This window comes from Podarcis filfolensis (assembly GCF_964270895.1).
Source record: "Podarcis filfolensis genome assembly, chromosome: 2".
In the NCBI taxonomy this organism is placed as follows: Eukaryota; Metazoa; Chordata; class Lepidosauria; order Squamata; family Lacertidae; genus Podarcis; species Podarcis filfolensis.
In genome coordinates this window covers 56,428,392-56,453,228 of record NC_139605.1, presented here as the reverse complement: position 1 = coordinate 56,453,228, position 24,837 = coordinate 56,428,392, and the positions used below count along the sequence as shown (strand labels likewise).

The window sequence follows — 24,837 nt, the reverse complement described above, 5'->3', positions numbered from 1 at the left end:
TCCTGGGTAGTAATGGCCTCTCCTCTTTCCACAGCCATCTAAGCTTCTTTGCTTCGAAACCCAGCCCAACGGCCATGATGTTGAACTTATGGGAAGCCCGTCACTTCCCCAACGGGAACCTCAACCAGCTGGCGGCTGCTGTGGCAGAGGTGGGCAAGCAGGACAGCTCCCTCTTCATGGTGTCGGAGGCTGAGTGCTAAGGCACTTGGTAGGGGCAGCACAGGCCTTTGCTGGGGGATGGCAGAGGGCATCTCCGCTTGAAGGAGGCAGTGTTCCCACACTTGTCCTGCTTTGAATACGCCTGCGTGCTCCGTCGGAGGCATCCTAGCCTCACGCCCTCTGTTCCTTGTGCCAAATACAACTAGAAGGCAAGCACACCGGGCTCAGTCTCTAGTAGCCATGGGGTGGTGGGGGAAACTACTGAATGCCTGCCCTGCCACTGCCATGGAAGCTCTGGGACTAGCCGAGGGAGGCTTGCCCCATATTTTGCAGTAGGCTGGCAATGGATTCTGATGTACTTCTGTTGGGCTTAGTCATATACCCAGGGCCCTCTTCTTCCCCAGCATGGGAAGAAAGGGGAAGGGAGATGGCTGGGTTGGTGCTTGTGGGCAGTGACCCAGGACAAAAAGGTAAGCTTGGTCCTGGAGCCGAGAAGCCCGTGCCTCTCGCACTGCAGCCCCCAGAGCGTCCCATGCTGCGATGAAGCAGAGCCGGGAGGGGGGATCCGACAGGTTGTTTCCAGAGCCATCTCTGTATATTTTTGCTCCAGCCCAAGAGATACCCGTGACTTGGTCATAGTGGGCTGCCCTGGGGTTGGTGCTGACACTGGGGACCCCGAGGGGACAAGGAGAGGAGATGGTCAAGGGCAGCCCAGGGAGGTGGGCCATGCTGTGCTGGATGACAGGATCTGTGCCTCCTTAGTCCTTGCCCAGTGTATATGCAAAGGGAATTGTGCGTGTGCGTGGCAGTCCAATCCGTGCAGTGAACGTGTGCTGGGCCAGGCGGGCCCATGCCGTATTGTGTAAAGATCGTTTTTTATTCTGTATTCAAGTGCATTCAAGTATTTACACTTGGCCTTATGTACATATAAGCGTCCCGCACAGGGTTTTAGCGGGCATGAATGTAAATAAATTATATATATATATTGCTACATGGGACTTCTTGTGTCTGTACTCAACACTAGGCCAATGGAAGCATTGCCAGATCTGGAAAAAAGCAGAGAGAGTCCAAAGTCTGAGCAGAGCTTCCTTGACAGCTTAGTAGGTGTAGAAATGTCCAGGGTTATTAAGAAGGTACCTCCATTTTAGCACTCTCAGTCTGTGTTATCTTTGGGCTTCGATTGTTGGGGAAAAATATATATAACTTGGAAAACCAAGTGGCAGCAGGAATTTGTTTTATTGTTTTCCTCGCTTGAACATGAATCAGAGATGGTAAAGAGAGCTATAAAGATGGAACACCACTGCTGACACAACTTGCCTTTCCTGCAGTTTGGCCACAGAGGAGGGTGAAACACATTGCTGTCGGTCAAGGTCTGGGCATTGTAGAGAATGGCTTGGTGTCCTGGTTACTGGGACATCTTTATTCAAGTCAAGTGGATGGTTTGGTTATTTATGGGCCACAGCAGCAATCAGTGCAGCCCCCTTCCCTGAACCATCCTCTGACAGCAAGAACTTGACGTTGCAGTTTGGAGCTATCAGAGCCGTCGTCTTATGAAGCTTTGTTGCAAAGCTGAGAACACAAAGGGAGCATGTCCGTGAGGAAGAGAAAGCAATGTTCAGCCAGTATCACACCCTCCCCTGGTTACATGGTTCTTGGACATACGTTATTGCAGCTTTCCCCTCTTTCCCTCACCCAAAACAGGGGCAGCATTCAACTTTTATAGGCAGGTGCTGCAGAACCCCATATTCCAAAGAAAACCAGGTACTGCCCATACAGCCTTACTGCAGCTTAGGAAGAACCACCCTTTACCATGCACTGTGTCTCCCAATAAGTACTAAGGTCCTCCAGCCTAGCATGGATCAGTAATGGCTGAGTTTCTCCCCATGCATCAAAACACAGTTGTTTTCATCTCTGCCCAACCTGGTCTTGCCATCCATTGGGCAACTAAAGTTTCCATTCCCCTACTGGCACTCTGTTGGGTTGAGGCCTTGCTTGCCCCACAGTTTAATGAAGCAAAACTGACTCACTAAGGATGCATCTTGTAGAGTGTCCCATCCACGCCAACTGTTATATCCAGCTTTGACGCACGACGGTTCTCTCGGATCTTCTCCACAACTGCAGATATTCCCACTGCACACATCTTAGCGGCACGTGACGACACGGCACGGCACACATCCTTTACCACCAAGGCATCCTCCGTAGATACACTCAACCCATATTCTTCCAGAATGTTACACACGTAATGGTGACCAGGAGTGCTGCTTACAGAACATTATAATCAGCGGTGGAACTGCTTGAGGCACCGATTAGATTCAACAAGAGCTGTTGCCCTCTTAGAAGCTAAGCATTTCTAGTCTCTCAGTTTTGCAGATGGGATTCAATCACAAATGGGCAAATTCAGGCTGCACAATTTAACTTGATTTGGCGTTCTTGAACAACAAACCAGCTTCAATCCCAAATCAGTTTTGTTTTTGCAATATGGAAAGTGGGAGATTGTCTGGTGCAATGTTGTATAACTTCCCCACGAATAAAAACGGATTTAACCTCCCCACAAACTTTGTGCAAACAAATCATTATGGATGCTGTATAAACAGGTGGTCTGGAAGCAGCCACATTCATCCTGAAAGAACCCATTGTTCCCCAAAGGGTTCATGCAGCAGATCATGAAGGTTTTTACATTCCAAAAGGGGGGGGGGAGGGGAAGCCAGGCAATGCCAAATTACTGAGAATTCTGCATCAGCAAGAATAAAGCTTGATGCTCAGAATGTATTATTGAAATAAATACAATATCTAAAAATTTGCTTGCTTTCCATAAAATCATTTAAGTTTGCATGCTTGCAATATAATCTGGGACAAGAGGTACTTGCTTGTCAGAAGGTGATCCAAGCCTAGGTAAGGTGAAGTTAAGAATGAGGGGTGGACAGATAACCAAGTAGGACGTAGAGACACCTTGAACAATAGAGTCTTTTACAAGTAAAGACCAAAAGAAGCCTCAGGAATTTGATTTCTGCACCAAACCTAAATTCTACATGAAAAGAGAATGTTACGGATACACACTTACTCCTCAACATTTGTTAGGAATTTGGTGGGGAAGATGTTTTTGGTCTTGAGTACTTCTGATGGGCGACCCCTGAAGATGATCTTGCGCATTGTTAGCTCCAGCAGAATATAGCGTACAATCTCGCCCAAGTACATGCCACTGATGAGCTTTTCATACCTTTAGGGGAAATGGAAATGAGTGTCACACAAGGAGACCCTGGAGGCAGCCATCACCCCAGATCACTCCCAGGTACCCGGACTCACCTTTGCTGGCCAGCATTGATGGATTCTGCATCCACTTTCTCATCAAACTGTGTTATGTAGTGCTCGAGGCAGCCATTGTCTCCAAAGGCCCCCCATTCCATATTGATACACATTCTGCCCTCGTCCCCCTCCACAGTGCCCACATTCCTCATCTCCTCCATGTAACAGGCATTGGTACCCGTACCTGAGAGAAAGGGATGGAAATGAATCACTGATGAAAATAGACTGTCATATTTCCCCCTGCTCAGAGCAAGGAAAGTATTGGGATCAAGCCTGGAGGAAGAATCTTCAGCCCACTTGGCGGTCCATTCTAAATGTCAAAATTACAGAGAAAGGCTTACCTGTCAGGGAGCAGCCCAGATTCTGGTTATAGATCCCCCAAAGAAGGTAATAGTTTCAAGAAGAAGAGTGCAGGAGGGCATCCGCTGTTGGAAATATAGTCCCTTGGAAAGCACCACATGTATAATCCCCTTGCCCCTAAAAGACAGATCCCGCTCACCTATTCCCAACCACCCTAGGAATTTTATCAAAGGGCAGAGCAGTATACATTTCTAGAAAATAATAATTAAAATAATGCTGCCGCAACCATCTTACCGACGATGAGGCCAATCTCACAGTTGGGGTCCACATAGGCACATGCCATCATGGTTCCTACAGTGTCATTCACTATGGCAACCACATCTATATCAATGTCCTGGGAAGAGAAAGGGAGGGAGACAGAGAGCAGCAAGATGTGTTACCAGGCAACACGATTCCCTATCACCACAGTAACCAGCAGAGACCCATAGGCCCTGTCGCTTGGGAAATAGGCCCCCTCTCCCTGCCCCCCCCCTTCTGAAGGCCCCTGGGGGCATCAACCTGAAGGGAGCTCTCAAGCTCTGTCACTGCCATCGGGCTGGCTTACCGAATGGTTGCTGTTACGCCTTCCACTTTCTCAATGGGCTACATAGCAAGTGACCCATCATCACAGAGTAGACCTAGGGGTGGGGGTGGGGACTGAGAATATGGAGCACTGTAATGCCTTGAAGACGCAACACAAACTTCTTGGGCCTGCTTGACATACAAGTTAGTTCGCCTCAGAGTCGTGAGGGGCTCCTTACGCCATATCCAAACTGAGTGAACTCTGCCAGACACATGCCCCATTTCCCAGGTCTGACAAAGAATAGAGACGAGGCCCTTTTCTACTTGAAGCACGCTCTCACTCGCTCACCGATAAACATGGGAGAGCTGTTGCTAGACTAGAGGTACGCATCACACGTATGCAAGGGAAATAGACATGCGATGGCTGCTTTTCCTTGGGACTGGGGAAAGCAAATGTCTGGAGGCATGCTTGACCATTTGCCTGCGGCTTCTCTGCTTCAAATCGTTGCCTGCAAAGTCATTCCTTCCCAGGGTTCCACATAAGGCAAACCCAGATTTGGTGCGGGAGGCATTTGGAGCAGAGAATTAAGAGGCAAGAATGTGATTAAGCACCCATTCCTCCTCTCCAAAATCACACCCTTTTGAAGATGGATTTCCCTAAGAAAAACAGGTGCCAGGCCTGCCTTGTGTGGATATGCATGGTTAGTACCTACAGTATATGTATAGTATATGCATGGTTGGTACCTAGAGCTAAGGTGAATTAAAAAAAAGAGGTTCTATCATTATAAGCTTCAAAATTCTATAGCTTAATAAAAATGGTATCTGTTTGACTAATAACTTCAAAGCTGGCCTACACGATTTGCCTGATGAGGTATACAAAAGTGCCAACTTCCACATCAATCTGATAAAAATTGCCACCAAGTTTAAAGGGTTGGAAACTGACACTTTGGCCCCCTTTCCCCCAGTTAAGAAAGCATATAATATATATTCTTCCTAATTTTCACAAAAACTACTGAGAGTGGTTATTCTCTTCCAGTATTTAATACCACAATGACCCTATAAAGTAGGTCATGGGGGGGGGGAGTGGATTAGCAATGCATACCAGTGAGATGCATGCCTTGTGTTTAACCAAACTACTAGAAGAGACTACACCCCATAACCACACATATACCCTGCGCTGAAAACCTCTGCCCCCACCCCATGCTGCAAGCCGCCAAATGCCCAAATGAACCACACCCAAGGCCCCTTGTACACATTCTGCCCTAAGCTTGCCACACACTCCACCCAACACAAAAACCCAAAACGCACCTCACCCCTTGCACTGAACCCCCCTCAACCCCCCTCCTGGTCACATACACACCACCTCACACTGAAACCCACCCTATACCGAACCCGCTCCCACACACCCTGCCCCACAGTGAACCCGCCCAGGAGGATTACGAAGAAGAAGACGGCAGTGGTTCTCTTCCATTATTTAACCTCACAGTGACCCAGGGAGATAGATTATGTCTCGAGATAGCAACAGTGGCCATGTGTTTAAGAAGGCTCCTGTCCAAAACAGAGATGTGGGGTGGCGGTTGGGCTATTGGACTGGGTGAAAACAAAGAATGCATTTCACAGGGATATATCATCACAGCCGCTATCTCTGGGACAGAAAGGGTATACTTGTCTATATGCAGGTGGAAGTGGTTAGAGTGCTGGCAGAGGGGAAATGAATGCATCGAGAGTTAATTAAGCTGGAACTGATTAGAGGGTGTCCCTTGTTTTGTGACTGGACAAGTCCGGCTCTGGCAGCCATTTTGTGCTGTTGTCTATGAGCTTTTCAGATGTCCAGATGTTCCCATGGGTCCAGAATGGCTAGTTTTTGCCAAGGTCTAGGGGCCAGGAGACAGATGTTAGAGAGCTGGGGATGTTTTTGTGAGTGTGAATTAGCCAGTAAATTGCCTAAATGTCATTGTGATTAGGTCACAGGTTATTTTTCCCTGTGGCCTCATCCCTTCAGATCAGTGGAACAGAACTAGAGCTGGCGTTTTTAGGAGTGACAGTACTACTGGCAGTTCAAGATAGCAAGGACCACCCCCCATGGTGCAATGAAGTATTATGGCATACGACTTAGGCCCAAGCTATCTGAAAGACTATATTCCCTCAGATGAACCTGCCCAGGTTATGAGAGCTTTGGGGGAGGCCCTTTTCTTGGTCCCACCACCCTCACAGGCATGCGTGGTGGGGATGCAGGAGAAGGCCTTCTTGGTGGCTGCTCCCAGAACTTTGGAGCTCCCTCACTAGAGAAGTTAGACTAGCTCTCTCCTTGCTGTCCTACTAGCAAGTGAAGACCCTATTTCAAGAGGCTTTAAGGAACTGACTGCTTTTAATTAATTGGGGTTTGGGGGGGGTTAATGATGGAGGCAGTTATTTTCTATGTTTTAAGCTGTTCTTATTTTATCTGTAAGCCGCCTAGAGTCCCTGATAGTAGATTTAATAAACCAAGAGGAACAGGGATCAAGGGGGCACATGATCAAGCATATTGCTGCACACACCTTATTCATATTATCAGTTGTATTAAATAAAAGACAGCATTGGACACTTGAGTTGGAAGGACTGCAACTGCTGAACCAAAGTCTCTCTGAAGTAGTTTTGAAAATAATCCACCTGTTTCATAGATTTTAAAGAGGCAACACTAAAAGCTGCATTTTGGCAGTGTGGAGGAGGTGAATGCACTGATTCTGAGTAGGAATGAATTGTTTTCATTCATTTCATGTTATTTCAGTGAATTTGTAGGGCAGTGCCTCTTTCACACAAAAAAATAAAAGAGCCTCCAACAGGGACTTATATAGAACATCATTAGACAATTGAGCTTACAAATCTTAGCCCACACATCTTTTCTATTACAAACTGGTGTTGGGAGGGTGCAATCTGAAGCAAAGTGGTGTGTTGGAAGACGGTGCTTAACCCTTTCCAGGCACTGGTCCAGGAATAAAAGCTCTGTGTCTGAGCATTGTTGTTGTTTGCCCTGGAGATTTCCCAACGAAAACCCGCTCTATAGCACTCAATCAGAGCAAATGTCAGTTTGGGTTTCCTGTAGATTGCTGTGTGCTCTTATTGAACTCTAAAAGATGGGTTTTCATGGGGAAGGCACTGAAGAAAAAGAAGAAGAAGGGGGGGGAGGATGCTTGAACACAGAGCATTAAAGTGTGGGCCATGCCTGGAAAGAGCAGAGGAACGGTAAGTGTGGATATGCCCTTATTGTAGCGACAATTTTCTTGTAAATTGCTTAGAGATTTTACTACTTTGAACTGGTATATAATTTTTGATAAATGATTTTTAAATAGAATTTTAAAAACCCTCCTCCCCATCAGGATTTGGGCTTGAAAGACCAAGGAGAAGTGTGGGTACTTAGGGGTGAGTTGTACACAAGTGCAACTTGTGTCCTTGAACAACAACTTTGCTGATTATGGGGCACATCTGTTAAAGCATTAGCCTCAGCTTCCAGTTTTCTGGCTTTGTGGAGCTTGAGCCAACGTGAGATAGCCTTAACTCTGATTTTAAACCAGCGGGTTTTGTGATAATTTAAAAGCCTTTCATTTTGATAAATCAGATTAAGCCTGAATAGTCCAGCCCAAACTATAATCTCTGGCAAATCCATCCAGAGCTCGTGCCCCATATCCCACACATACCGTTTGACGCTTTACAGCCTCTCTTAGCAACTGCACAACATCTTCTCCCACACAGCCTGTGGCACTGAACCCCTTGGTCCATCTCAGCAAGATGCCCTGTGAGACCAAGAGAAACAAGGAATTGTGATAAACATGTAGGTGCAACTGGACTGCTTTCTCTGAGCTGCTTGCCCCTCACATGTTCATGGATGATTCTACTGTAGCTAAGCTGCAACAGAGAGATGGCAGTAGGAGACATGCAGATAATGCAGGGACCTGCCTCTGCAAAAGTTCTGCAGGTCCTCTAGCTTCTGAGTTTTCTTTAGGCATTGCTCACCCAATCTCAAGTTTATCCTTGCAACAATATGGGCTAGAAACTTGCCAGTGCCAAATTGTGCAGCTTTTCTGCGCTTCCACAGAATTGTAGCATACACACTAGGACAGAGACTGGACCTATTAGAGAGAGATGCCTAACTAGTGGGGGCAGGGGGTTCAACAGGGGTTTTTCGCAATGGACAGCTGAATTTCACAATTTAGAAATCCTACAAGCTGAGCTTTCATTTCAAGTTATTTGTAAATGGTTTGAAAGCTATGTTGTTCTCATAGCATTTGGAAATTTTTCTCTTTCTATCTTGGGGAACACAAGGTAGTTCAACCCCATTTCTCTCCCTTCCCATCTACCACAAAAATACATTCCCAGCAGGGGGCTCCACTGGCTAACCCAGCTAAGGGAGGCAGCAAAGTCCTAATTCCCAGCATCACCACATCACCACATCACTTCCATAGGTGCTTCATACCTTGTCCAGGTTCGTCTGACTGCAGGGAAACGAAAAAGTGAAGCCCAGTGGCAGTGTTCGTCCCACAATGCTATGCTTGCTATGGAAATCATTAATGCATTGAACAATGTGATCAAAGAGCTGCAGGAAAATGGGAGAAAGCATGAGGCCTTATGAGGTAAAGACAACTTTGGAGAGGAAACGCCATCAATAACAGTATTGCCCATCCCCACAGTTGCCAGTGTCACAGATTTAAGACCCAGCCAGTCTGTAATAGAGGCCAGTTCAACCCAGCCATGTCTTCCCCTTTCTTGCACCTACCTCTATTGCATTACTCTGGGCCACTTCGGGTGGAATTGTGTAAGACTCAGAGACCATGTGTACACCACCCTCTTCTTTGCTTTTCACCTGCACCATAAGCACTCGGAAATTGGTTCCACCCAGATCCAATGCAAGGAACTCCCCTCTCTCTACAAAATGTATAAGGGACAAGAGCTTGAGTGACATAGACTCTCAACTACAACCCAACACAGTCATTGCAAGGGTCTCCTTCTTTGGCTTCTTTGCCTGAGGTCAACATCATTCCCACCAGTGCTGGCAACTTAAACTATAAAGCCTTGGGAAAGCATCTCACCTGCCCTCTAGAATATTGGTTGTCAACTGAGGGGTCGAGACCCACTGGCACCATACCAATATTTGCTAATAAAATAAAATGCATATTTGTGCTATATGCGGGTGCAGGATCTGAAAAGCTTGGAGACTCCTGTTGTTACTAGCAGTGGTTATGCTGCACCCTTCTCAGTGAGATGAACATAAGTAACAATAACAACAGCCCCATATCAATTAAAAGACTTGGGGGCCCCCAAAACTCGGAAGGTTTTCTCTGGACCAAACACAACTTCCCTGAGACTTTTTTTAAAAGCCCCCTTGAGCTCTTCAAAGCTCTTCCCTCCCAAGATAAAGGCCATTCCCAAGAGGTTGTTCTCTGGCTCTCACCGCTGCCGTCAGGCAAATGGCGGACGTAAGTGGGCAACATGCGGACGGTGGCTGTACTGTGTGTCTCCTTTGACAGACCCTTCTCCATTTCCTGTCTCATCATGGTCCGCAGTGTGTCCATGTCGGACATAGAAAGTCGGAAAGGCGCCAGGACCTGGGCTACTCCTTCCTGTTGGTGTTTGAGCCTCAATGTCGCAGCTGCTACCCTGGCAGCCCCAAAAACACAGCCATGTTCTGATGTGGCAAATGTGACAGTGCAATCAGGAGCCAGTGATTTCAATGTTTCTTGCAATATCTGACCATACCTGGAGGGAGAGGAAATGTCAGAGACCTTGAAGCAGGGTGACTGGAAGTAACCTTTCTGGCCTTTCTGCACCTGTCCCTTAGCTTACTATGCCTTTGCTCCAAAAGGAATGTGAAAATTTGCTGGATGAATGAGTCTTTGGGTCTGTTTACATTATCCACATTTTCTAAAATTGCTGAACTCCCTGAAGTTAACAGCCTCCTAACTTTGGACATGTAACAGACCCCCTAGCCTGGGAAACCCCAGTAACCAATTTGAGAGATTCAGATGGATGGATGGATCCATTTATCTGAGTAGTATAGATGGGTTACTGTCCTGGAAGGAGCTGTTATGGCAAGAGAGAGGATAAAATATGCTGCCTACTGAGTTTCTGGCAACAATGAATAGCTAAGCTGACTTAATGGTTCTCTGGGTTGGAGGAAAATATTTGTATATCTGGAAGAAGACACTGGAAGAAATGCTTTCTTGGCCAGTGATTTCAGTCCAGGAGAAAGCTTGCTCCAATAACCTGCTCATGAAAGGAAGTCAGGGAAAATATGATGGTTAGTCCAGTGGTCCATAGGAAAGTGGGATTGGTGGGTTTCTTGGTTTTGATTTAGATGAGGGGCAGCCAATATGATGCCCTACAGATGTAGCTGGGCTACAGTTCCCATCATCCTTGATCATCGACCATGCATATGGCCATTATAGTCCAACAATATCTGGAGGTCATCGCACTGGCTACTCACGACACAAACAAATATTTATATGCCTGGTACAACTCCTTACTGTGGTCGGCTCTTGTACATGTCCCCGTCCACAGCCACAATGATTTTCAGGTGTGGCAGCCCTTGACTGATCCGGATATGAGTAAGAACGCCAGCCAGTCCAGCAGCACAGAGCTTGGCAGAACGGACATAGACCGCTTGGCATATTTGCTGCACGTTGAAACAGTCTTGGTTGCTTGCCACCATTCCCAGGCGGACAAGGAAGTTCTTGGTATTGGCCAGGCCAACTTTTTCACTGCAGTTAAAGCATACATGAGTTAAAGCAGGGTGGCAGCAGCAAGAGGCATGAGGGAGACTCTAGTTAACTGTTAATTGATCTCAGCAAAGAATAATATTGATTCCAAATTGAAATCACTGAACTCTCCATCTATAATGAACTAGCACATGTATGTGTGTGTGTGTGTGTGTGTGTGTGTGTGTGTTTAGTTTTGTTTCTACCCATGCTGACTTTTTAGAGATGGACACAAGAACTGTAACAAGATAAATATTTCAGAAAGTGGACTTTGTTAACATCTCGTTGATATTTAAGGTTTTGTTTTTAACGTCTGTTACTTGATTATGCTTTGTTTTATTTTCTTCTTTTATCTGCACTGCTGTACAGGCCCTTCTTACAGCCAAAAAGCATTATAAAAATTGTTTACAAATAAAATAATACCACAAGGGCCATAGCTCAGTAGTATAGCCCTTGTTTTGTATGCAGAAGGGGGCAGGCAGCATGGGAATGCATCTGTTGGTGCTGAATAACGCAGAGTATTAAATGATTGTACTGGGGGAACAAACAGTGACATGTCACATTTACCAGTTCTGATTCTTAGCCTTATGACACCTTTGCTATTCCCTCTTCCTACCTGATGAGAGATATACTTAATGAATGGCCCACTATAGACACTTTTCTTTAAAGCCTTCTTCTTTTAAGACATCTTACTTGAACAAATATCTCTGGCAGTGTATCTCTGGGTCATCCTACGGTGTATTTAAATGTGCAAGTTGATTCATTCATTCATTCATTCATTCATTCACCTGCTTCAGTGTTGTTGTTTTTTATGGGCTACAGATGTAATTATTTATGTGGGTCCATTCCTCTTGGCTGTTTTTCTAGGGCTAGGCTAACAAGGCATGCCAAGACACACTCTGCTGCTACTGAGGATATCAGGTTGACCAGGTCTCCCAAGACGCGTTTGAGGAACTCACTTACTCTATGATGTCCACAACATCTTGGAGCTCCATTTTTCCCTTGGTAAGCAGGGTGGGAGTCAGGACACCGCTGAAGATATCACCTTTCTCAGCCAAAGTAGCCAAAGTAACACGGATAGTATCACACAGATATATGCTACTGATCAACTTCTCAAACCTGCCAGTGAGAAGAAAGAAGAAAATCAGTGCAGAAAGAGAAGGAATTGAAGTGAAAGGGTGGTTGGCAGATTACTGGTCAAGTCACCCTGTCTATAGGAGAAGTCTTGGCCATTTCTTACAACATTTGCTGCTAAGACAGACAATATCATAGGTTGCTTGTTTGTAGACCACCTGTTCTATAGGGTATTCATCCTGACTGCACAAAGTTCACATAAGGTTACACAATGTCAGCATTCATTCAGGACTTATACAGGAATGACCATTCCCAGTGGCTTCATGTCACCCTAATCTCTGAGCAGAGCACGATTCCAAAGGTACCAAGTTTGCTGATCAGGGTCTGTGTTTCCTTTCAGACAACAAGGCACAGCAGAGATGGTGTTTTTTTGTGATATATGGCTTGCTTACACATATATGCAACCTGAACCTGGGATGGAAGGGCTTCGAGCATTACTCTCCAAGCGGGTTCCATTTCTTCCACGGCTGCCACCTTAGATTCAATCTGTCAACCCACATTGCTCTGACTCCCCACCTTCTCCAGCTTGCAAACACAACCATTTTTCCTCCAGCCTACACCACGCAAACTGCAATCCTCCAACAACTGCTTGCCTTCCTTGACATTGTTTTTCTAACTAATTCTGAGTTGAGAGGGAGGGGGCTTCACCCATTTCCCAGCTGGCACAGTCTTAGCTTTGCTGATTGATTTCTTAATGGGTCACCCTTCACCTTTTGCTCTTTCAATGGCCCATCTCTCCAGTGGTGTCCAAACTTTTTCAAAGAGGGCCAGATTTGATGAAGTGAAGGGCCATGGGTGCCGACCAAAGGGCCAACCAAAGGTATAAACTGCCACAGCAGGCCAGATTAGGCCCCCGAAATGGACTTTGGACATGCTTGCTCCAGACGATTATTTCATCAGGAAGCCAGCCTGGCTTATATTTTAACATGCTAAATTCAGCGCCTGACACCCAGGAATTAGAAGGGGAGTCTAGGCACCCCACAAATGTATGACAATGTTAAATAACATTGGGGATATAACTGTGTCCTGAAGCACCCCATGGTGTAACTACCAGGGGGCTGAAAAGCACTCTCCCAGTGCTCCTCTCTGGACCCAGTACTGTAAATAGAACTGGAACCAAGGTAGCACAGGGCTCCCAATTCCCATTCCATGGAGTCGGTGGTCAATGGTATCGAAAGCCACAGTCAGATTGAGATGCAGGCGCGAGGTGACCCTCCCCTTGTCCTGCTCTTCGTGAAGGTCATCCATCAGGTGACTGAACAAAGATGGGTACTGAACAATTGCAAACACAAATTTGGAGTTTGATTATGCAGAAAATGTGTTTTTGGACATGGAGCACGACTAACCTTGATTATTCCAGTGAATCCCGGGCACCAGTAACCAATGACTCATTTTTTAAACAGATTGTTACTTCCTTTACTGTGACTCACTTGTTTTTGCCTCGGTCCATGGACTGCTTATCCATTTGCAGGTCAAACTCTGTCGTTATGTCATTCAACTCGCCCAGCTTCCCGAAAGAGCTCCATTCGGTGTTGATACACATGCATCCAGCACCATGCTCCATGCCTGCTATATGCTGCAACTCCTCCACATAACCGCAGTTAGTGCCAGCATCTACCATATGCAGGAAGGCAGGACACAGGGAGAGAAGCTCAAAACAGGAGAAACAGCATTTTAATAAAGCCTCCGGCTGCACGGCAATGAGAAAGTGCAACTGTCCTGTAACTGTCCATCTATATGCCAGTATCCTAACTCTCACAATAGTTAGGGCCTGCCATTTTGATGAAATGCAACATCTTCCTAGAATGTGTGCTTAGAATCCAGCTCCCTAATTCTTAATCACCAGGGAATTGGTTTCTAGCCCTGTGATGTGGCTACATACTATGCTGAGATTCTTCCAATCTAGGAAGAATAGCCAGTTTCTTGGCACCCCTGCCCCCCACATCTACTATAAGGCATACGCAAGCCTTCCAGCTCAACAGCTTGCTAGCAAGTCGACAGCACCATGCAAGGTTTTGCTTACCTATCACCAGCCCAACCTCACATGGCTCTTTCTCAGAATGGCAGCTCAACATGGTTCCCACAGAGTCGTTTATTACAGCAATGACCTCAATCTGGTAGTTCTGGAGAGAAAAAGATTAAAGCGACTCTCTCGTTTTCTCACCAGACCAGAAGCACACCCCCCCCCCATGCATGCTTCAGTCACAGCTGACGCAGCCGCTGTCCTCACCTTGCAAGTCTGGTTAAGAGCTGTTTGGAGCAGTTGTGCCACATCATGCCCCTCCACACCTGGCCACCGGCAATCCTTGCTCCATCTGATCAGCTTACACTAAGGGGAAACCAAGCAGGAAGGCCACTGAGAAACTTCAACAAACCACTGAGAAACCCAGCCCTGCTTCCTACAAGCAAAGTATTCAAGCAAGAGGACCAACGGGGTTATTCATGAAAACATGTCCTGTGATCTTTGAAAAGTAGAAGAATCCAAATCTGAGAATGACTTTGACAATTCATTTACTCTATATATTCATTCAGTAACAAGCTCTATATTGGTTTAATCAGCTGCCACCAGTTTTGTATTTGGATAATGGGTTTGTGTATTTTCTAAAGAGCTGTGTTATGTTTTATTCTTTTTATGTGGGCTGCCTTGGGAGGATTTTCCCTCCGAGGCAGCGTGCAAGTTCTGAAATAAATGAATAAAACAAATAGCGCAAAATCAGTATGCTGATGACACCCAGCTCTATCTCTCTGTTCCATTTGAATTTGGAGAGGCAGGACAGGTTCTGGGCCAGTTTGGAGTTGGCAGCAAACTGGATGTGGGCCAATAAATTGAAAATGAATCCAGACAAGACCAAGGTGCTGTTTCTTCCAGGTTATTGAGATCTGGATGTGGGAACACAGCCTGTTCTGGATGGGGATCCACTCTCCCTAAAGGAGCAGGTACTTTGCCTGGAGGTGCTCCTGGACTCAGCACCACCAAAGGAGGACCAGGTGACTTCAGTGGCAAGAAGCACCTATTTTCAGCTCTGGCTTGTTTGCCAGCTAGTCCTTCCTGGACAAGGAAAATGTGGCCACAGTTACGTGTGTTCCGGTAATTTCCACCCACCCAGGTGGACTACTGTGATGTACTGTGCATGTGGCTTCCCCTGAAGGTGGCCCAGAAGCTGAAACTGCTGGAGAATGTGGCGGCCTTGCTACTGACAGGTATCACTGGCCAGATGCACATTTTATCAGTTTTGAAAGATCTGCAGTGATAGCCAGTTTGCTTCCAGGCTCAATTCAATGTGCTTCTGTTAACACAGAAAACCCTAAATTACTTGGGTCCCAGATATCTGATGGAGTGCTTCTTCCAATGTCAATCTGCATGAGCATTAATATTTGCAGGGGAGACTCTAGTCATGCTGCTGTTATGGAATGTGGTTTGAGAATAAGTGGTGAGCAGAAGGACCTTTTCAGTGGCAGCCCCTAGGCTTTAAGAATGTGCACCCTTCAGAGGTGCATATTGCCCAGATACTGTACAACAGCAGTGACGAACTCAATCTGGCCCATGAGTCAGTTTTCCCCAAACCCAGTGCCGGAATTAAGTATAAATTAAATAAGCTATAGCTTAGGGGCCCCAAAAAAATTAAAGGGGGAAAAAAGATATACATTTCCAAAATATGAGATAAAAAACAAATAAAATAAAAGCTACATATAGCAACAGTATTTTGGCTCCTATCATGTAAGTAATGGACCCCACCTGCTAGCCTGCTCCCTAAAATATCACATATAAAGGGCCCCATTACCTTCAGTAGCTTAGGGCCACATCAAACCTAAATCCGGCCCTGCCCAAACCATGCCCATATGCTGCACCCTTGACATCATGTTATGTCAGGTGTGGGGCACATGAAGACGTGACTGCAAAGGGGAAATGGGGAGTCTTAAAGTGCACTCCTGACCATTCCTTGGCAAACAAAGCTTGTTCTCAATGCCGGCCAGCCGAGTGAAGTGAGTCAGGGAAGTGGGTACAAGACCATAGCTTTAAAGTTCCATTTGGATTTCCTTCCTCTCTCCAGTCTCCCGTACAGCCTGCTGCTGGGCCAACAAAGTATTCACCTGGTTCAGCGCGATGTGTTCACAAGGAAAGGGAAAGCAGAAGCACAGCGGCAAATTTTTGGTGTTGAAGCTAAGTACATCTAAAAACGTGGCCACACATTTTGCAAGGAATTCAAAAAGCTGGAAAAGAAAGCACGGTATTAGGAGTACATTCCACTCGCCTCAGGGCACGATGCCAACAAATGACGACAGCAAATATTTGCTAGCAGCGTAGAACCTGAAATTTCACCAGTAGTGTGATCTCACCAAATCACCCAGTTGGGTTTTTTTATCAACCTCTTACCAATATATTATTATTATTATTATTATTATTATTATTATTATTATTATTTTAAAAACAAATGTACACAAGATAGAAACAAATATTTTTAAAAGGGAATGGCTCTGACGATGCTTAAGCAGTATAACTGAAACCAGCATCAAGACAGGTTCTGCTAGATACACCCAGAATCTGACTCGGTATAAGGCAGGTTCCGATGTACGTGGCAAAATCTGTCTTTTTCCTATGGGGACAAATATCTGTTTTGGGTAGGGAATTTAATTCAGAAAAAATATATTTGCGGGGAGAAGGGTTAATCTGCCCATTACCCAGTATCACAGTCACAATATGATGGGGGGCAGCGGCTTGTAGCTACTTTCCGCATTTAAATGCAGGAGATACTGTTAACTGCCAAGATTAGGGAAATTGTAGGGGAAATTAATAAGGTAAAGGATCTAGAGCAGGAAGAATAAGAAAGAGCAGGAGGAAAAATAGAGGAGAGGAATCAGAATACATGTTAGCCCCTCACTGTATTCAGTGGGGCTGATTCCTGTGTGTGTGTAAGACGGCAGCTGAAGGGCCCCAGGATGAGTAAGTCAATTTTAAGGAGCCAAACAGCTGATAGGCTACAGGGAGGAAAGGTGCTCTCAGGGCATTGGGCAGAGAAGAGTGCCAGAAGAGTAAAATGATCAAGGAGGGGCAGGGTGAGATGAAAGAGCAGCTAAGTGGGAGAATGAGAAAGAAAACATCTGAAAATCAATACAATAATTTTAAATTCAAGACAAACGAAGAAGCTTGTGAAGAGAGCAGAAGGTGCATTCATGATTATTTGTGCTCATGATGGTAACTGGTTGGATATACTGCTTCATTTCCAATCAGCGCATGTCCCATAGCTTTCCATTGTCATCCTGTAATACCACAAGTGTTTCAGTTTTGGTTTGTCTTGCTTTTGTTATGTTATAGCTCAAGAAAGTGCCCTTCCAGGTGGCAATAATGCAGTAACAGTGCAGAAGCACTGCAGAGCAATTAGCAAAGGGGTATGGTGTGCAGACTGTCCAGTTTCAATCCAGCACTAATGCATTGCTATTCCATCAAAGACATACTGCAGAAGACATCAGCAACCCAACCCAGCCCAACCCATAATAACAAGCAAACTGAATTAAGTAAGCTGAAGAACTCATGACAGAGGAATGATACCTGCTCCCCACTGCCATTGACAATATTCTCAGTAATGGGAAAGTCCTTTTTCTTCATCACCACAGGCTCATCCTTGCGATCTGATAGTTGCAAGAGCATGATCTTCACTTGATCCTTCTTCATTTCTAAACCCAAAAAATCCCCCGTCTCTGAAAAATAGATGTGAACATTAGGATATATAGTGATCAAGACTGCCCATGTCTCATTCATATGGTTGTCATATAAATTCTTTTTAAATTGCTATAAGGGGGCGGGGGAGAGCTGGAACTGAGGTGGGGGGGTGTCTGTCACCAGGACTGTTTGTTTGTTTGTTTGTTTAGCCCAGCTTTGCTGCTAATCAATGGACAATCTTAAATTAGAATATGAATTATTATATAGTCAATAAACACTGATAGATTATTTTCCATGAGGGAGAGGAAGCAACTGTCCAGGGTTTCAGTGGCACACAATAACAAATACAAAATGCAGTAGGCCAATCATCACTTAGGTTCATGATCATCTTATGTGACTAGGTGCTGAACGGTAATAGTAATTCAGAGTCACCAGGCTCCCTGCATAGGTTTAGAAACTAAAACCAGCTCAGTTGGTTAGAGTGTGGTGTTACTGGTGCTAATAACTCCAAGGTTGCAGTTTTGATCCCCGTATGGGACAGCTGCATATTCCTGCATTGCAGGGGGTTGGACTAGATGAATTTCAGAGTCCCTTCCAACTCTGCAATTTTATGATTCTATAATTCTGTTGAAGCAGACTAGTCTCTTGGCTAGTCTGTGGAAGTGATTTCAACCTAGCTGTTTCTGCTGTTGATGCAAAGGGAGGAGCTGTCACTGCATAACACATTATTATTACGATTATTATTACTATTTATATCTCACCTTTCCTCCCAAAGAGCTGGTAGTAGCACTGTACTTTAGAGGGTATCTATGTGTTTTTAAGGATTCTACTGAGCTTCTACTACAACACAGTTCTGCCCCTGAACAAGAAGGGTCATAGCTTAGTGGAAAAGCACCTGTGTTGCATGCAGGAGGTCTCAGGTTCAATTCCCGGTATTTGCAGGTAGGGTTGGGAGAGTAGGTTCCTTGTCTGAAGCCCTGGACAGCTGCTGCCCGAAAATTTAGACAATACTGAGCTAGATGGACCAATGGGTCTGACTCAATGGTCCAAGAAATGTACAAGGGTGGCAGGTGCTGCTTGGCAATCTGTGCTCAACAAGACCGAAGCTGTATGTGTTAGCCTACCAAGCCTCACAACCCTAAGCAGAGCCCAAGCCCTTCATCCTCACTCAGATGACTGCCTGCTGTATCATTCTGCAGGCCACCTCTCAGCCAACACCAGCACTGTTACCACCAAGCTAGACAGGCAAACTGTGGACAGATGCAGATTACCAGATTCTGGGTCATTCTTGCATATGCTAGACAAACCAGGAAATCGCTCCTTCGCAAGGCTCTGTGCATGATATAATAGCATTTCATCTTTCTCTTTGTTCCCCCCCCCTCCCAAATATGTGCATCCCTGTGTACTCTCAGAGATTCACAAGCTAGTACTTGGAAGTTTTGAAGCCAAATGTGGCAATCGGGAAGCCAGGATGTTGTGGAAAATAATGTGGAGCAGGAACAAAAGTGTGGAAAGGAATGGTATTCAAAGTACAGCTACATGGGCTGTTTAAAAAATTGGCAACCCAGTGCAAGGTGTAAAGGAGTCTGGAGTCAGCCACTGGTTTTCAACTGGTGGGTCAACTCAGGACCCACTCATAACCCCTAATCCAAGGTGGGCCACAACAGCAGCACTATCACCAGTGGGTGATATATTGGGCGGAAATTAAGAAATGGGCTCCTCAAATGCATGCTTGGGTTAAAAGTAAGTCCTAGGTCTGAAAAGGTTGAAGACTATGGGTCTAGACTAGGTCTCCAGCTGTTTTTGGACTCCAAATCCCATCATCCCTAGCTAGCTGGATGGTGGGAATTGTATTCCTAAAACAACTGGAGACCCGAGTTTGGGAAACACTGGTCTAGACAACAGTTCAGGCAAACTGCCAAAAAGAAAGCACACTTACCAGTGCCATCAGTCAAGGTACAAACGTAAGAAGGCAGCATGGGTAAAGGGAGGCCATCTTTAACCTTCTCCTTGAGGCCACTCTGCATGGCTGAATACACAGAATCCCTCACATGTTGAAGCTGCTCCTTGGGTAGATGAAAGGCCTGTACATGTTTCTGGATCTGGTCAGAAACAGGAGCATTTTTAGAGGGAGCACGGTGGGGAAGCAGTTTGTGATCTTCCCTGCCCTCAGTACTGGACGTGCCCACAAGGGAACTTCTCTTTAACCTGGGAACAAAATTCATCTCGCGGGAGCTTTGTGGTGAAGGTGAAGCTGTCGGTGTAGGTGTAGATGTACGTGATTGTGAAAAGGTGACAGCTAAAAAAGAGGACTCGCTGGCATCAGAGTCCCGCTGCTTGGGAAGAGGGGGAAAGCCTGAATTACGTCTGGAGTCGAAGGAACTAGGTCCTGAATTAAGAGCGAAAAATGTGTTGGAGGCCGAGCTGGAATCCAGCGAGGAATTTACCACTAAGGAAAACCTATGACGGTCCTCGGAAGCTGGATTGGGACCTGACATGGAATTTAGCAGAAACGAAACTTTAGAACACAGATCGTCGTCACTGTCTCTCCGACTGGCTCGGCCCCGGTCAGACATGGTGTCATCGGTCACAAAAAGCCCTCGTCTGTCAAGTCAGCAAAGGGCGGAAAGCGCAAGGGGGGAGCGGGGGCGAGGCAGGCCAGCATGTGGGGCTGGGAGTTGAGTCCGGCTCAGGGTGGGGCGCAGAGTGAGGCCGAATGTGAGTGGGCCAGTTTTGAAGCTGCGCGAGCGAGGCATGAACAGACACACGAGGCAGGGTGCAGGAGGGAGAGGTGAAGTAGAAAGAAAGCAGAGTGGGAGGGAGGGAGGGTGGCAGAGGAGGAAAGGAGAGAGAGAAAGGAGAGGAGGGCTTGGAGCAGGAGGCAGTTGGAAGATTCCTCAAGCGAGAGAGTGGAATGGAAGCGGGGGGGGGGGGAGTAGAATGTGGGGCCACAGAGTTATAAAAAGCACAGAGGAGACCATATAATTGTCTGCATAGGCCGTTTCATGGTTCATACTGAAAAGCCGTTTTTTTAAATAGCCTCTGGAGCTGAGGGCTGGGGAGGAGAGTCCCCTGAGGGGATTTTAACCTTGCTGTGACTAGACCCCCTGCAGTGCCCACCTCCAAATAAAAGATAGCTGTGGAATTCACACACTTTCTACACTTTCTATCTTGTAGGAAGACGTTTCTTTCTTTCATTCATTTGTTTTCTCCACCATTGAAAAAATAGCCTTGCCAATGGAAATTCCAATGCGAGTGCAGACTTTTGTCCCAATTGGTTGGTGGGGCAGAGAGGCCTATGACTAGGGACAGGGGAGCAATTTTCAGTTTGCATTTAAAGCCAGATTTATCAAAGTTGCGCTTTCCAAAGCAATATGAGGACTGAAACATAGCTATCCTCCAAGCTTCACACTCATCTGAATTTTGTGATGCAGTTCTCCAGTCAAAAACGTTCACAAAAATGCATATGTTAGGGGAAAGGGTGCATAAAAAGGAATTTATATACAAAAATAACATACAAAAATAGATTCCATTAGGGGAAAATGCTTGTTAAAATGTGTACACCAGTCAAAAATGCATATAGAAATGTATTTGTTAGGAGAAATTCGCACTAGAATGCTGAAGAATTTTCATGAGGGTTTTTCCTTTAAAACAACAACAAAAAACTTCACAAACTGATGCTGAAATGTGGAGATTGGAGTTTATGATTTGGAAAACAAGAAATAGAGAGAACCAAAATTGACAGATTCTTCCATTCCAAACTATGTCAGCCTTTCACTGAGGTTCACTTTGGATATCACAGGTTGAGGATCAAGATTGAGACTAAGCCTGCTTCCAGACTGTCACCATTTTGTTCCAGTGCATTCCAAAACTTTAGGCTTGCAGAATTAAAGCAGATGAAATAGTTCTGTCACAGACCACTTTTAGCAATCCCTGTTTCCCCTTAGTGCAGCCCGCTCTACCATTACAGTAGCAACATCCTAAGTACAGACCTTACTGAGCGTGAAACAGTCTGCTTCAGGAGGCAGTGGGCTTTTCACCACTGGAGGCCTATAAGCAGAGTTTCCCATCCCTCAGGTGAAATGTGACTTAGCATCAAGTGGGGAATGTGCTTACTGAATGAGGTCTGATTGTGCAACAAGATATTCACCTCCTCTCCTCTCTCTGCACACGCCCTAAACTCATAGCTGTCAACTTTTCCCTTTTCTTGCGAGGAATCCTATTTGGAATAAGGGAAATGCCCTTAAAAAAGGGGAAACGTTGACAGCTATGCCTAAACCTGCCCTGGGGTGTTCTTCAAACCCACCAGAGCAGATTTAGGAGGCATAGGGAGGAGGAATGGGGGGAAGTCATGCTGCACAAGAAGACCTTGTACCAGAGCATGCAACAACTTAGTTGAACGCTGCCCAAAGCAACAAGCCCAAATTTATGGCAAGCTTTGAGAACAATGACAGAACAGCTAACCAAACAGGTCCATGCTTTTATTACCAATTGATTGGCAGCTAGAGAGAAGTGCTCTTACCTTAGACTCATTGCACTGGCTTCGCATAAGAGCTGCTTCCAGGAGCTTTTCCCACTCAGAGTTCATTAGAACTGAGCACCTGGCAAGATACACTGTAAGGAGACAATGGACTGGGTTGAATTCCGCATATGCTTTGCATGCAGACAATCTCAGATTCAATCTCCAGGTAGGAATGGGAAAGGTTGAAGCCTTGCGTGGTCTAGAACTGTTCTTGGCTTCCTGCTTGTGGTTCATCTGTCTATGAGTCCAGGTTCGCCTGCCATGACCAGCCAGACTCTGATTTTTTTCAAGTTTGTTTCCTCTCCCATGGGGGATGAGCAAAATGTGCTTTAAAGAAACCACGGTTTAATGTTGTGTGCAAACCACCTTATTGCCAGTGTAGTAGACAATACTGCTAGATGGACTAATGTCTGATTAACCCAGCAGATGGCAGATTCTTCTGTGCTTCCTAGTCATCCTACCAATTCTAGATGCTGGTATCCATTTCGAACAGCTCGACAAGAGCCTTGTAAACGAGTGATTGACTCTGTGTTGGTTTTGCTGCAATTGGATAATAGCATGACTACATCTGGAAGTTATTCCAGTTCCTTGAGTCAAGGGCCTGTTGCATTAATAACATTTTTAATTTTTAGAGATGCAAGTTAAGGCTAATTGTCCAAGTTCTGGTCACAACAGAGCCGTGGCAGGTCTGTGTGGAGCTGTGCCATTTTGATATATGTTCACCCTTATCCGTATAGGATGCCTGATGGTAGCCAATAGTACCCTAGCTGAGATCATTTTCAAGGATGGCCACTGGTGTCAGCCAAGATCTCATCCCTATGACTTGCACTCAGCAGGAGTGCAAAACTTCGCACCTGAATGAAGCACATGGTAGTTGCAATTATCCGCTGCTCCACCAACACACTGCAATTAGAAGCAAATGCAAAACACAGCTAGACAGAGTCATGCTGCTATGCATACCTTAGGATATAGATAATGCACAGTGAGGCAGAATTATCTGGCCACACTATTGCTGGGTGATCTGGCTCATTAAAGACAGTTATGAGGTGGCTTTCTACCATAACCGGCCAATTATTAGAAGGGATGAGATGTAAAACGAGCTGCAAGGACGTGAGTCTCTCTGTGACCCAGTTCACACATAATGTTAAGCGAAACCATGGCTAAGCATGAATGCACAAACGTTTCCCAATCAAAGATAGCTGAAGTGGGACCCATCAGGCAACACTGTTCTTTCCTGATGAACCACAATAATCCAGAAAGCTGAGCGTATCATTGGTTGCCAATGCGGCTATCGTGAAGACTGAGAAACTCACGAACAGTGGCCAGTATCCAACTAAACCATTTCATGAGTGCAAGGACTTCCAGGTGTATAATTGAACTTTCTCACCCTCTCTTCTCCCCACTCAAACCCTAAATCTTTTCTGGGGAGTCCCCCAACCCTCAGGAGCATATTTTTGGAGAAAGTAGGGAAGTTCCATTCTGCAGCTAAAGGTCACTGTGCCAGTTTAATAACATAAGAATAGCTTGCTGGGTCAGGCCAATGGCCCATCTAGTCCAACATCCTGTTCTCAGCCAATCAGAAACCCAAAAGCAAGAGCCACATACAAGAGCACTCTCCCCTCCTGCGGTTTACAGCAACTGGTATTCAGAAGCCTTAGTGGCTCCTACCATGGAGGGAGAGCATAGCCATCGTGGCTAGTAGCCTCACCCTCCACAAATTTGTCCCGTCCTCGTTTAAAGCCATCCAAGTTGGTGCCCATTACTGCCTCCTGTGGGAGGGAGTTCCATAATTCAACTACACACTGCAAGAAGAAGTGCTTAAAAAAAAAATCTGTCCTGAATCTTCCAACATTCTGCTTCCTTGGATGTCCATGAGTTCTAGTGTTATGGAAGAGGGAGAAAACTTATCTCTATCCACTTTTCCTCTGCCATGCATAATTTTATAAACTTTCATCGTGTCACCTCTTACTTAAATTTTCTCTAAACTAGAAGGTCCCAAATGCTGCAAACTTCATAGGGGAGTTGTTCCATCCGCTTGGTCATTTTGGTAACCCTTTTGGGTGCATTTCCCAATACTACAATATTCTTTTTGAGGTGAAGCGACCAGAACTGTATACAATACTCCAAATGCAGTTGCACCATTGATTTGTATAACCAAACAGTTGCATACCAACCAGAAATGTGAGAGCTCATTTATATGAGAATAGACACTAGGAAAGGATACAGTGGTACCTTGGGTTAAGAACTTAATTTGTTCTGGAGGTCTGTTCTTAACCTGAAACTGTTCTTAACCTGAGGTACCACTTTAGCTAATGGGGCCTCCTACTGCTGCCACCGCCGCCACACGATTTCTGTTCTCATCCTGAAGCAAAGTTCTTAACCCAAGGTACTATTTCTGGGTTAGCAGAGTCTGTAACCTGAAGCGTCTGTAACCTGAAGCACCTGTAACCCGAGGTACCACTGTATATTGT

General features: G+C 45.6%; 2 protein-coding genes across 5 annotated transcripts in view; one reads left to right on the top strand and one right to left on the bottom strand.

Moving 5' to 3' along the window:
• Positions 1-1,150, top strand: part of UNC5A (unc-5 netrin receptor A) — an 86,677-nt gene extending 85,527 nt beyond the window's left edge. For all 4 annotated transcript variants that reach the window (XM_083603822.1, XM_083603824.1, XM_083603823.1 and 1 more), the window contains one exon: positions 35-1,150. In XM_083603822.1, coding sequence (XP_083459948.1) covers positions 35-200 — 166 coding nt within the window. In that variant the 3' untranslated portion in view covers positions 201-1,150. The remainder of the gene's footprint in view (positions 1-34) is intronic.
• A 226-nt stretch (positions 1,151-1,376) lies between these two features.
• HK3 (hexokinase 3) lies at positions 1,377-20,755 on the bottom strand. Its single transcript, XM_083603818.1, has 17 exons — positions 19,784-20,755; positions 17,734-17,882; positions 16,278-16,397; positions 14,416-14,514; positions 14,209-14,308; positions 13,616-13,799; positions 12,015-12,170; positions 10,821-11,054; positions 9,749-10,053; positions 9,074-9,222; positions 8,774-8,893; positions 7,998-8,093; positions 4,057-4,156; positions 3,463-3,646; positions 3,221-3,376; positions 2,187-2,417; positions 1,377-1,728 (listed from the first exon to the last, which is right to left on the bottom strand). Exons 1-17 carry the CDS (start codon positions 20,418-20,420, stop codon positions 1,605-1,607), a joined length of 3,144 nt encoding a protein of 1,047 aa, XP_083459944.1. The 5' UTR covers positions 20,421-20,755; the 3' UTR covers positions 1,377-1,604.
• Between the last annotated feature and the right edge of the window lie 4,082 nt (positions 20,756-24,837).